The sequence below is a fragment of the Anolis carolinensis genome, chromosome 2 (genome assembly GCF_035594765.1).
Source record: "Anolis carolinensis isolate JA03-04 chromosome 2, rAnoCar3.1.pri, whole genome shotgun sequence".
Classification (NCBI taxonomy): domain Eukaryota; kingdom Metazoa; phylum Chordata; class Lepidosauria; order Squamata; family Dactyloidae; genus Anolis; species Anolis carolinensis.
The window spans coordinates 320939055-320951553 of record NC_085842.1 but is presented as its reverse complement, the minus strand read 5'-3'; the positions used below and the strand labels follow the sequence as shown (position 1 = coordinate 320951553).

At 46.8% G+C, this 12499-nt stretch overlaps 1 protein-coding gene across 4 annotated transcripts in view; it reads right to left on the bottom strand.

The window, feature by feature from the left end:
• Positions 1-755: 755 nt before the first annotated feature.
• dnajb5 (DnaJ heat shock protein family (Hsp40) member B5) overlaps positions 756-12499 on the bottom strand; it is a 34760-nt gene continuing 23016 nt past the window's right edge. For all 4 annotated transcript variants that reach the window (XM_062972623.1, XM_008117868.3, XM_003225500.4 and 1 more), the window contains exons 3-4: positions 10339-10940; positions 756-2698 (exon numbers count right to left, since the gene is read on the bottom strand). In XM_062972623.1, the coding sequence (XP_062828693.1) occupies positions 2465-2698; positions 10339-10940 (836 nt within the window). In that variant the 3' untranslated portion in view covers positions 756-2464. The remainder of the gene's footprint in view (positions 2699-10338; positions 10941-12499) is intronic.

The window sequence follows — 12499 nt, the reverse complement described above, 5'->3', positions numbered from 1 at the left end:
AAACATTCCTTTAGATAGGACAACTTTACTGATGAAACGTCATCGCTGCGTAATTCAACAGCAAGCAATTCTTCCACTATATGGACGTAATTTTGCTCCATTGTGCTAAGTAACCTTGAGGCTTAGGGCATAGGTTTGTGATCCTGCAACTAACAGGCTCCTAATCTACCTTTCAATGCACCAACATAGACTTGGCCACATCAAAATATTGAAGTATCATGGCTGGATAACAGCCTGAGAACGTCAAAGGGGGGGATCAAAATAAGTAGCTAGCAGGGACACGGCTCACGGTCTTGAGTGTTTCTACACTAATGCACAAAAGAAGGGAAATATACAAGCAGATGGGCAGATGGAGCAGAGGATGCAGGAGGAGAAATTCAGCACAAAATAATAGGTAAAGGGGCAGTGTAGGAACATCTGGCTAATCTAAATGGATTCATGTCTCCAGGGCCATATGAACTCCATCCAAGAGGATTAAATAGAAGAACTGGCAGAAATCATTTCCGAGCCAATGGCAATCCTCTTGGAGAATTCCCGGTGCTTCTGCCCAATGGCTCATCCTCTGTCAGGTGAAGGCATTCTCATTTAGGCAGCCCTTGGATGTATTTCTTCAATCCTATGGTGCAAAAGTGTGAATGGATGTATGTTGTATGTTTTAAATTCTGATGCGAGTCTCTCGACGGGAGAAAAGTAGGACGTGAACAGAATGAATATGTAAATAAACACTTAAAACACATGGATCCCACCAGACCAAGTTATTTTTTAAATACTTTTTATTATTATTCTTATTTAAATATTAATACGGGACATTACAAAAAAGGAGGAAATACAAAAAAACACTATAAAACCCCTTGGGGTCTCCCTGAAACGGAGAAAAAACCCCAACGGTGCCGCCACTGCCGCCGCCTCCGCCCCTCTTTTTCCTGCCGCAGCGTCGCCAGCTTTACGGGTTTTTTTGTATTTAAAAAGACACACAATGTCAGGGGGAGCCCAGAAGAAAAGGCCTTGTCGTCTTGACCGTTCAAACCGGTCGGCAAGTTCAGCACTGCTTAACAGTTTTAATCTTCTTGGAGATTGTGGGGAAGGGGAAATACCTGCACATTTGGGGGGACTGACATGTTAGACTCTGTACAGCTATACAGGGGCGCACCTGGGTGCCCCCGTCAGGTAAAAGTCAAGACGGCTTAAAAACCAGCTCCCAAAACCCAGCGGAAGCCACGAGACGAGACTCAAGTGGGACCCTGCAATGGCAGCAGCCTCCCCGTTTCAGCTCAATGCAAAATGCGAGGCCAGGGGTTGTTTTGGGACCTGATCTTAGCTGAGAAGGAAAAAGTCCTTTGTTCAGCTTTGGAACCCTTCTGAAGCCCAGCCCAGTTGCACTTCCCAAAGGTGCCGCAATTGTTCTGCTGGTCAAATGTTTCTTTTCACACTCTGGGAAGAGTTTTGCATTTTAGCATAGTTTCTAAACACAGCCATCACCCAGGCAGACCTCTAGCCCCTTTCTGAGACAGAAGCAAAGCCTGGTCGCACTTCCCTGCCGCAACCAAAACCTCCCTCCTGGGCTCTGGACGCTTCCGTCGCCTCCCTTACGCAAGGACGCAACTTATTTCTCTGCCACGTACACACACAAACACATACACGTTCCCCCAGCTTAAAAGAGCCACACTGGACACCCCAAAATGGATAGGAAGAGGACCAGTTCTTATGAGGTTTCTACTATGAAAAGTTAAAAACAGGAGCCATCAGTCAAGCAAGGCCAGAAGAAGTGGTGCCGGACACGGCTGGTTCTCTCCAGGAGTCTGTCTTTTCAGCGTGGCAAAATAAGGTCTTGGCAGTGCGAGGAGACGTCCCCCAGGAGTGGATCGGAGCCCGGTCCGGCTTGGCATGAAATCTACTGACAGAGTAGCGGAAACAAGCGAGCACCTCCTTCTGCAGAGCAAACGTCTAGATAAATGGGAAACTGGGTATATCACTCATCCTGGTTGCTCAAAGACTGGGTGGCTACCTGTTCATGGCTCCAGGTGGAGAGCGGTTTGGAGGAAACAGGAGCAGCACCGGTTTGAGTCCTATTTACATCAGCACTCCGCAGAATTTCACACGCAGCTTGCCATTCATACTCCGCAAAGCAGAAACCCTCCAGACGTGGCAGAGGAGGGCAGAAGAGGCCGGAAGCAGGCACGGTGGGCCCGGAAGAGGGGCGCTGGCAGTGATCCGAGCTCCCAGGATCGGGCAACGGAAGGACAGGAGAGCACCCGATCCCGGCCGGAGCGTCTCTTGCGAAAGGAGGTGCGGTTGGCAGTGAGGGCGCAGCCGGACCCCGCACAGTGCAGGCCGAGGGTGCCGCCGTGGCACCCCTGGTGCATGAAGCAGCGCCGCCGCCCGGAAAGGCGTGCGGTCATTCGGTCGTTCGGTCGGTCAGGTGGGCAGGTGGACGAGGGAGGGGGGTCCGTCCGCCCGGCAGGCTCTAGGAGCAGGGCAGGTGTTGCTTGAGGATCTGCCGGGTCTGAGGGGCTATCCTGTCCGGGAAGCGCACCTTGAACTCCACGATCAAGTCCCCCCGCTGGGTGGGCACCTTGGGGAAGGGCAGACCCTCGCCACGCAGCCTCTTCACCGTCCCCGGCTTGATGATGTCGTTGCAGGGCAAGGGGATGACGCGCCCGTCCACCGTGGGAATGTTGACGGTGCAGCCGCACAAGGCCTGTGGGCGGAAGAGGAAGGAAGAGGAGGGAGCGTTAGAGACACAGGAGCAGAACGAGGCCTCATTGCCATCATATAAACACACCCCAGTTAATAATAACTACAACACAGATATGCACCGGAAGGAAACAAAAGTAAAACTTAACCATTGAAATTCAACATAAAGCAGTTGCTGTAAGAAATATTTTTATTTATTTCGTGTCAAAACCATTGCATAATAAATACAGTAGAGTCTCGCTTATCCAACGTAAACGGGCTGGTAGAACGTTGGATAAGCGAATATGTTGGATAATGAGAGATTAAGGAAAAGCCTATTAAACATCAAATTAGGTTATGATTTTACAAATTAAGCACCAAAACATCATGTTATACAACAAATTTGACAGAAAAAGTAGTTCAATATGCAGTAATGCTGTGTAGTAATTACTGTATTTATGAATTTAGCACGAAAATATCACAATGTATTGGAAACATTGACTACAAAAATGTGTTGGATAATCCAGAACGTTGGATAAGCGAGTGTTGGATAAGTGAGAATCTACTGTAAGTTTAAAAGCGATAAAATAAAGGAATCACAAACAGCTAAATAGTTTTAGACCAAAAGTAGTAAAAAAGGTAAAGGTTTCCCCTGACGTTAAGTCCAGTCATGTCTGACTCTCGGGGTTGGTGCTCATCTCCATTTCTAAGCTGAAGAGCCAGCGTTGTCCATAGACACCTCCAAGGTCATGAGGCCTGCATGACTGCATGGAGCACCGTTACCTTCCCGCCGCAAAGTAGCCCTGACAGATGGCCATCCAGCCTATGTTTCAAAGCCTCCAGAGAATGAGTCTCCACCACACCCAGCAAAGTGTTTCACTGCCAAACAGCTCTCACAGTGAGGAAGTTCTTCCTAATGTTCATGTGGAATCTCCTTTCCCATAATTTGAAGCCATTGTTCTGCATCCTAGTCTTCAGGGCAGCAGAAAACAAGCCTGCTCCCTCCTGAAGCTGGAAAGTGTCCAGAGAAGGGCCACCAAAACAATGAAAGGTCTGGAAACTCTTACTCACTTTGAGTAGCGTCTTACAGAGCTGAGCATGTTTAGCTTGAAGAAGAGAAGGCTAAGTAGGGATATGATGCTCATGTTTAAATATCTGAAAGGATCTCATACTGAGGAGGGGCAAGCTTGCTTTCTGCTGCTTTAGAAACACAGAGCTTCACACTGCAGGAAGAGAGATTCCACCTCAACTTTAGGAAGAACCGACTAATGGTCAAACCTGTTCGGCAGTGGACTATGCTGCCTTACTGTGTGATGGAATCTTCCTTCTTTAAGCCAGTGGTTCCCAACTCTCGTCCTTCAGGTGTTTTGGACTTCAGCTCCCACAATACATAACAGCTGGTAAGATGGCTGGGATTTCCAGAAGTTGAAGTCCAAAATACCTAGAGGACCAATGGTTGGGAACCATTGCTTTAAGCAGAGGCTGGATGGCCATCTGTTAAGAAAGTGGTAGTGTCTCCTTTCCTGGTAGAAGTGGGATGGACTGGATGGCTCCTTGTAGTCTCTCTTCCAGCTCTAAGATTCAGTTAACCCAGTCAATGCACTCCAGGGCATCAACCCTGCTTTAATCAAGTGCAATGTGGGGGGAAAAAGCTGGTTATAAATGAATAAAAACAAGCAGCTTCTTTAATGGGAAAATTTGATACCAGAGGCAGAAATACCATGGAAAAATAGGGTGATGGCATTACAAAAAAAGAAAAGCAGTTTGACATGTTTCAGCAAGGTTTTTACATGAAGTTAAGAATTTGCCCCAAGGGAAATGGGAAGCAATTCAGGTCACAGAAAGCTTTCGGAGCAGAAACATTTTGAACCTTCTGGGGACGACATGAAGGCCTCTTCCAAAACACACCCAGGGAATTCCTTCTCCTTCCTTCCACTGAAAACCTTTTCTAATGAGTTCCAAATGTTGGTGGCCAAATGTTTAGCTCTATGAGCCCAAAAGTGTCTGTTCCTCCTTCCAAGACTGATGCTGCTAAAAAACCTTCCAGGCAAAGAAAGGATGAGGAGGAAATGGGTGGGAATGGAAATCCTTTGTTCAAAGGAGCTTTTTCATCATAGGCTTTGCTAATGAACATGTTATAATAATGATGGAGCATTTGTCAACTGTGGGGTTTACGAATTGTGATATACACTATCTCTCAAAGGGAATGGACTAGTTAAACATTTAAACAGAGAGGTTTGTAGATTCATATTTGTTACTTTACCTGTATGTTTACATATTTGTTTTATTTTTGTGTTTACATGTTTATGTTGTGTTATTTGGAGTAGGTATTTAGCTGTATTTGTTTTGAGAGCAATTTGCTGCTCAAGATCTTTCTCTGTGGAAGGGGAACAATGGGGAAGGAGAGAATGTTATGCCTGCTTGACCATGGATATTGTGACGGACAGGACCGTTGGACAAATGAATGCACAACCTATGCTTTTTGTAATTTTTCAGGAGCTGTCCAATCTGACAATGACTTGCTGTGATAAGTCTGTACCTGCACTTTTTAAATCAAGTCTTTCTGCCTGAAGTGGGCTTGTGTTTGAATATGGGAGGTGCAACTGGCCTCCCATATTCCTACTAGTAGGAACATGACCGTGACTTGCAGGACAGGCCTGAGGAAATAGCAAAGTGGGTCACGCTGGGAGGTTAAGACCTCAAAATGTTTCTAGTGCAGGAAATCAGGAGGTCAGGAGGAGAAGCCGTTCTGCACAAGGAAGCGGAGAAATTGCACAACTCCTCCTGCCCTTTTTGCCTCCCCCAAAAAAACCTTGCCCGGAAGGCCTGCCAGAGAGATGCCCAAGCCAGACACTGCGGATGTTAAATTTAGACCGGCCTTGACAGCCTTCTCCCCGGGGAGGTCCTCCTGCCATGGTTTTTGCAGCCGGCTCAGCTGTCACAAGAGGCCCTTGGCAACCCACGCCTTGCCAAAGTGGGGGAAATCAGGCGCCGCCAAAAGGGTCTCTGGCCGACTTCTAGGAAGCAAAGGCCTTCAAATAGTTCCCCTCCCGCTGCAAGCACAGCAGCTGCAGACAAAGCGGGGCTATTTTTACCCATGTCAGCAGAAGGGCTGCCAGAAGACCCACACCGACCCCAACTCTCACGGCGAGGAAGAGGAGACGGCCTGAGAGGAAGGGACCCCGCAAACCTCCTAACCCCCAGGGACACAACTAATAAAATAGATTTCAACAGGGAGAGAAAAAAGCACAGAGATAGGATGGGTGACACCTGGCTTGGAAACAGTCCATGCGAAAGGGATCTAAGAATCTTAGTAGACCACAAGCTGAACCTGAGCTTGGAGTGTGATGTGGCTGCTAGAAAAACCAATGCAATTCTAGACTGCCCAGGGCAGTGTGGAAACTCCCACAATTCCTAACAGCCAGTCTAGAACAAAGGAAGGAATCATTCCCGTCTATTTTGCTTTTGCTCAGGTCTTGACTGGAATAATAACCTTGTGTCCAGTTCTGGACACGACAATTCATTAAAGAGATGAAAAGAATGGAAAGTGTCCAGAGAAGAGCCACCAAAATAGTCAAAGGTTTGGCAGCCAAGCCTTATATGGAGCAGCTGAGAAAGATGGGGATGTTTAGCTTACAGAAGAGAAGGCTTAGAAATAGCTGGTTCCCAGGTGTTTTGGACTTCAACTCCCAGAAATCCCAGCCAGCTTAACAGCTGTTAGGAACTGTGGGAGGTGAAGTCCAAAACACCTGGAGACCCAAAGGCTGGGAACCACTAGTTTAAATGTTTGAATGAGGAGCCCCCAATGGCACAATGGGTTAAAACCTTGTGCTGGCAGGTCAGGACTGACCAAGAGGTCAGCAGTTCGAATCCGGGGAGAGTGGGTGAGCTCCCTCTGTGCTCCAGCTCCCCATGTGGGGACATGAGAGAAGCCTCCCACAAGGATGGTAAAACATCAAACATCTGAGCGTCCCCTAGGCAACGTCCTTGCAGACGGCCAATTCTCTCACACCAGAAGTGACTTGCAGTTTCTCAAGTTGCTCCTGACGCAAAAAAAAAAAAATGTTTCAAAGACATCCCATTGAGGAAGAAAGGGCAAGCCTGTTTTCTGCTGATCTGGAAACTGGGACATAGTGCAATGGATTCAAGCTGCAGGAAAAGGGCTTCCACCTAAACATTAGGATGAATTTCCTAAGAATAAGAGCTGCTTGACAGTGGAGTCTGCTGCTGCCTGGGAGTCCAGCAGAGTCTTCTTCTCTGGAGATTTTAAAGCAGAGGCTGGAGGCCCTTCTGTCAGGAGTTCTTGAATTGTGTCTTCCTGCCTGGCAGAAGGAAGGGGACTGGACTAGATTTGCTGGCCCCCGGGGTCTCTTCCAATTCTTGGATGATATGGTTCTACATCCCGCACATCCATGTTTTTTGGCTTGAGCCAAATGTCCTGCTCAATCTGTTTGCATGCCAGCCTAAGCCACATTTCTCTGTCTCCCCCTCTCTCTCTCTCAATTCCACTCACAGAACAAACTCCAGTGAGAGTGAGTGTGACCCACAAGGAGGCCATATTCTGTCCACCCTGTTGGGACTCCACCCTGTGGAGGCCACAGGCCACATATGACCCTCCATTTTGACACCATATCTGTGGTTTCCAAAACCCCATGGGCTTTTGTTTTTAAAAGAAATAATTTTGGAGCAAACATGCGAAAGCATTCAAATCTAGGCCACCCAAACTCCATATGAACCACAGAATTATCCTCAAATATATCCATGTCCTTTTGAGGTCCCTTCTCCGAATGGCAACAGGAAGAGATGGGGGTCACTTTGGTCCTGATGCAAAATGGTTTATTCTCTTCTGATGAGGAGACAATTGGTGCTTCCTTCCATGGTTTCATTTGTATAATTGTGCTTGAATCTATTCTATTTGACTGTTATACTGTTATTGTTATTTTGTTGTTTGTTTTATATATTTTAACTTGTTTACACCTTGTTTTCTTTTTGGCTTGGCCACGTTAGCTGCGCCGAGTCCCTTCGGGGAGATGGTGGCGGGATACAAAAATAAGATAGTATTATTATTATTATTATTATTATTATTATTATTATTATTATTATTGTATGACACAGCAAACAAGATAGATATGCTGGATTTCGTATCACAAAATCACAAGTCAAACACTTCCCAAGTGTCTAGGACTGTGTGATATATTTTTGGATGATGCACGCAGATCCCAGTCGGATGGCCTTTTGCAGTTGGCAGATCGTAATTTTGTCAATGTCTGTTGTTGTTGTTGTTGTTGTTGTTATTATTATTATTACCACAAAATGAGTCCACTCTGCTGGCTGTTGAATTGGATCACACGTCGGACACTTCCCAAGTGTCTAGGACTGTGTGATGTTGTTGTTGTTGTTATTATTATTATTATTTACGTGTCAGGAGCAACCGGAGTTGCTTCTGGAGTGAGAGAATTGGCCGTCTGCAAGGACGTTGCCCAGGGGACGTCCGGATGTTTTGATGTTTTACCCATCCTTGTGGGAGGCTTCTCTGATGTCCCCGCATGGAGCTGGAGCTGATAGAGGGAGCTCATCCGCGCTCTCCCCGGGTGGGATTCGAACCTGGCAGCCTTCAGGTCAGCAACCCAACCTTCAAGTCACAAGGCTTTTATCCCCTAGGCCACCGGAGGCTCCATTATTATTATTATTATTATTATTATTATTATTATTATTATTATTGTATGCCTGTTGATCTGGCTTTGTTTTGCAAGAAGGTGATCATGCTCTTATTCCACCTTGATACCTACATCTTGCCTCTCCACTGCAGCAACCCCCAAAGACCAGTTCTCATTGCCAACCCAGGGGCAAAAAGAGCAAAATAGGGAAGGCAACAAGACTCGGGAAAAAGAAAATTGGGGGCTGGGAAGTAGGGGGCACTGGTCTGTCTTCCTTGCCTTGATACTTCCCAGACAAGCTGGAACTGAAAGGGGAGAATCCAACAAGCCTGGAATAAACAGGACACAAAGGAGTAAGACATTCTCCTTGGGTGTCCTCCTTCCTGAGGCCAATGCTAATGATGTTCACCATGTATAGTAGGTTGGGGAACCTTTGGCATTCTGGGCAGCATAGAAACAGAGAGTTGGAAGAGGCCACAAGGCCATCAGGTCCGAAGCATCCTCATCAAATAACCATCCAGGCTCTGTTTATAAACATCCAAAAAGGGAGATTCTGCTGGACTCCCAGGAAGAAGCATATTTCTGTATCAAACAGCAATTACTGTCAGGAAGTTCTTTCTAATGTTTAAGATGAATATCTTTTCCAGCAATTTGAATCCATGGCTCCATTGTGTCTTAACCTCCAAGCCTCAATGGGACCTCCTTTCTAACATGAGCCCAAATGCAGCTCATATTCTCCCCTGACTCCAGACGCAAGCTAAATACAGACTGGGAAGGTAACTAATGACGGAAGTCCAATTTTGTAAGTGAGCAATACCTCTATTTGGACCAATGCAAATGTCAAAGGGCCTGTCACGCTGCGTAAGTATAGCACTGGGATCCCACTTGTAACTGACAAGCCAACATCCTACGGAACCCTGGGACTGAGGGAGGATTCTCAGCCAAGTTCTTAATGCCGTCCCAAACAAAGATCAAATCCCAGGACTCCATAGAGAGCAGACATGCTGAAGTGGAATCACAGTGGTGTGAAGAGGCCCAACTTATATGGAAACATTTGGGACACTTGGGACACAGAAGCTATGCCTGGTCGCCAGCCCCAAAAGTATAATATCTGGCTGCTACTTAGATCTGTTTCTGGCAGGAGGAGATTAGCTGGATTGAAAACAGGAACAGACACCTCTGCCTTTAATGATGGCTGGATACAAGGGGGACTTTCAGCGGGTGTTGCATGTCACACAATGAGGTAACAAGCAGCACCACATGAAATTGTCGCTTCTACACAATGCAATTTTCACGATAGCAAATTGCTACTAGCAATCCCTTAGAAAATAACTTTTCAGAAACCTGTGAGACAAACACAGTTGGGTTTGTTACAAGCAAAGCCAGGCATTAATTTTTTTTTCACAGTGCACCGATTTAAAAGCGTCAATTGAATTATTTGTTGGAAATTGCAACCTCACAAGCCTTTCACTATTTATTTGTTAATGTACATATTTGCTAACCTGTATTCTATGTGTTTGTTGATTTGCCAGGTTGACTGCACCTCTTTGGTGTGGGAAGGATTATAGGCATGTGATTGTACTGAGCATGTTCAGACTCAAGACTCCATTTTGTATTCAGTCTCTGCTTACCACATCAATGGAGGTGGTTGTGTCTGGTTAATTCCTCAGTTGATGTGGGTGCATGTTTGCATCATATCTCAGTGGTGGTGGATGTATGTTGCTGTTTGAAGTTAAGTAGAGAAGTATGACTTATGGACTTCAGCGAGTACAACTATATCTAAAGACTATGGACTATTAATTAAGAATGATACCCTGTGTACTCAGCACACAGAGAGAACTACACCCTATCTATAACTAAATGGCTGTTAGGAATTGTGGGAGTTGAAGTCCAAAACACCTGGAGGGAGAGCCAATGTTTGCCCATGCCTACACTAGTCGCTCAGTATCCCTCCACCATTTTCCCTCTTGAACCCCACTCAGTTCCCGCTCTTTGTCCCAGGACCCACCTCTTTAAGACTGATCATGGCCGTGTAGATGATGTTCGTGCCGTCCCGCCTGAAGTGAGCGTGCGGCTTGTCCTTCAGGATGAAGACGATGTCAGCTGGGATGTTGTCCGGCGTGGCGTCTCCTTCCTTGGGGAATGTGATCTTGGTGCCCTCTTTCCAGCCGCGCTTGATGACGATGTTCAGGATCTTGTCCTCCGTCCGCATCGTCCTCCCGTCCGGGTTCAGCCGCCGGCGGGTGATCTTCATGCGCTTGGTGGCCCCGTGGTAGATCTCCTCCAGGGAGACCTTGAGCTCGTGCACCACGGGCGGGTCCTGCACCTTCCGCCGCATGTGGATGGGCTCCGGGTGCCGCCGGTGCACCCCGTTAAGGCCGTTGAAGCCGAAGCGGCCGAAGGCACCGAAGGGGTCGTCGTTGTCGTCGTCCACGTCCATGTCATCGTGGTCGAAGCCGTTGAACACCCGGGTGCGCCCACTGGTGAAGAAGATGTCGAAGGGGTTGGATCCTCCAAAGAAGGAGGCGAAGGTGGCATGGGGGTCCCCGTGAAAGGTGTAGTGGAAGGTGTTCCCGGGGGTGCCGGAGGAGCCGCCCCCTGTTTTGAGCCCTGGAAAGAGAACACAGGAGAAGAGAAAGAAAGAGAGACACATGAGCCATGATGTTGCACTCCAAGGCTGGGATACATCGCTGTACTTAACACACAATCCAGTCCAAGGTAAAATAGCAAAAAAGTGTATTGAATTATATATAGCAATTTAGCCAAATAGTATAAAACTCCATTGCCCAAAAACAGAAATAATCCTCAGAGTTCAAACTACCTGATATACATCAAAAACCAGGAATACAAAAGCAGGATACATCCAAAAACATGCAATACTAGGAAAAGTCCTTAGAAACTTGAAACATGAAACCTGAACACAATAAAACCTGGAACTAGAAATCCCTTGGAAGACTTGACTTGGCAGAAGTTCTATACTCTTAACATCAACCCTGCTGTTTCCCTTGAAAAGCTGATAAGGGTTTCTTGGCTAATAAGTGACTTGACCTTCCTACTTCCTCATGAGAAGCTCTATGTTGATGGAACATCAATCTCCTATCTAACTGTCACTCCTTAGCCTGGCCATCTGGACTTGCATTTTGCTCCTCTGAGCTCAATTCTGTCTCTGACCTTGCATCTCCAGGGAAATAAATGCCTTTCTGAAATGTGGCCTTCCTTGGGTAGAGAACTCTCATTCTCAGAGCTTAAAATCTACTAATTCTCCTGCTGGTCTTCAGGCCCAGAATCCCCAACGTCATCTTAAGGCCCACAATCCCCAGTGAGATCAGATACAGTTATGATTTTACAAATTAAGCACCAAAACATCATTTTACAACAAGTCTGCCACTTGTTTGGGAGCGTGGCTGCACTTGTGTTATTGTTGGGCGTGCTGGGCATTGCTGCCTAGAGAAACAGATGTGGATCTGGGCAGGAGGCAGACCGCGCTGTATAATACAGAACATTGGATAAGCAAGACTCTACTGTATCTCACCAAAATTACAAATCCAATATTCTACTTCAAAAGAGGCCTGGGCAAACTTGGGCCCTCCAGGTGTTTTGGACTCCAACTCCCACAATTCCTAACAGGCTGTTAGGAATTGTGGGAGTTGGAGTCCAAAACACCTGGAGGGCCCAAGTTTGCCCAGGCCTGCTCCAGAGACATGGCCCACCCTTGTTGGAACGTGAGATGTTTGTATCCCTTTAAACTAGGTTTCTAATGTGCTGTTAACTGCTGTGTTTTTAATAGAACCGTTTATTTAATTCCCACGTTGCCAGGACAGAAGAGAAACAAGCCAGGGAGAGAAGCCAAGGACAGGTCAGCAATTTCTGGGTCCCTTTTTAGCCGCCGGCCTGAAGCAGAGAGGCTTTGAATAGCAATGTTGCTGGACTGTGGCCTGGTCCCTCAGCTCTCCTCCAGTTAGTGGGAAATAAACACATCACACAGAGCTCTCTCTCTATATGGTTTGGTTGAATGCCTCAGCCTTCTCCCGCATCTCGCCACCCCTAAGTGCTCAAATGGGCTCTTCCCCTTCCAGGAACATCACTTATTTCCTCAAGAAACCAGAGCTGAAATTGCAGCAATTATGCCTTGCACCTGTCACAGATGTGACATAATTATGCTTCGGAGA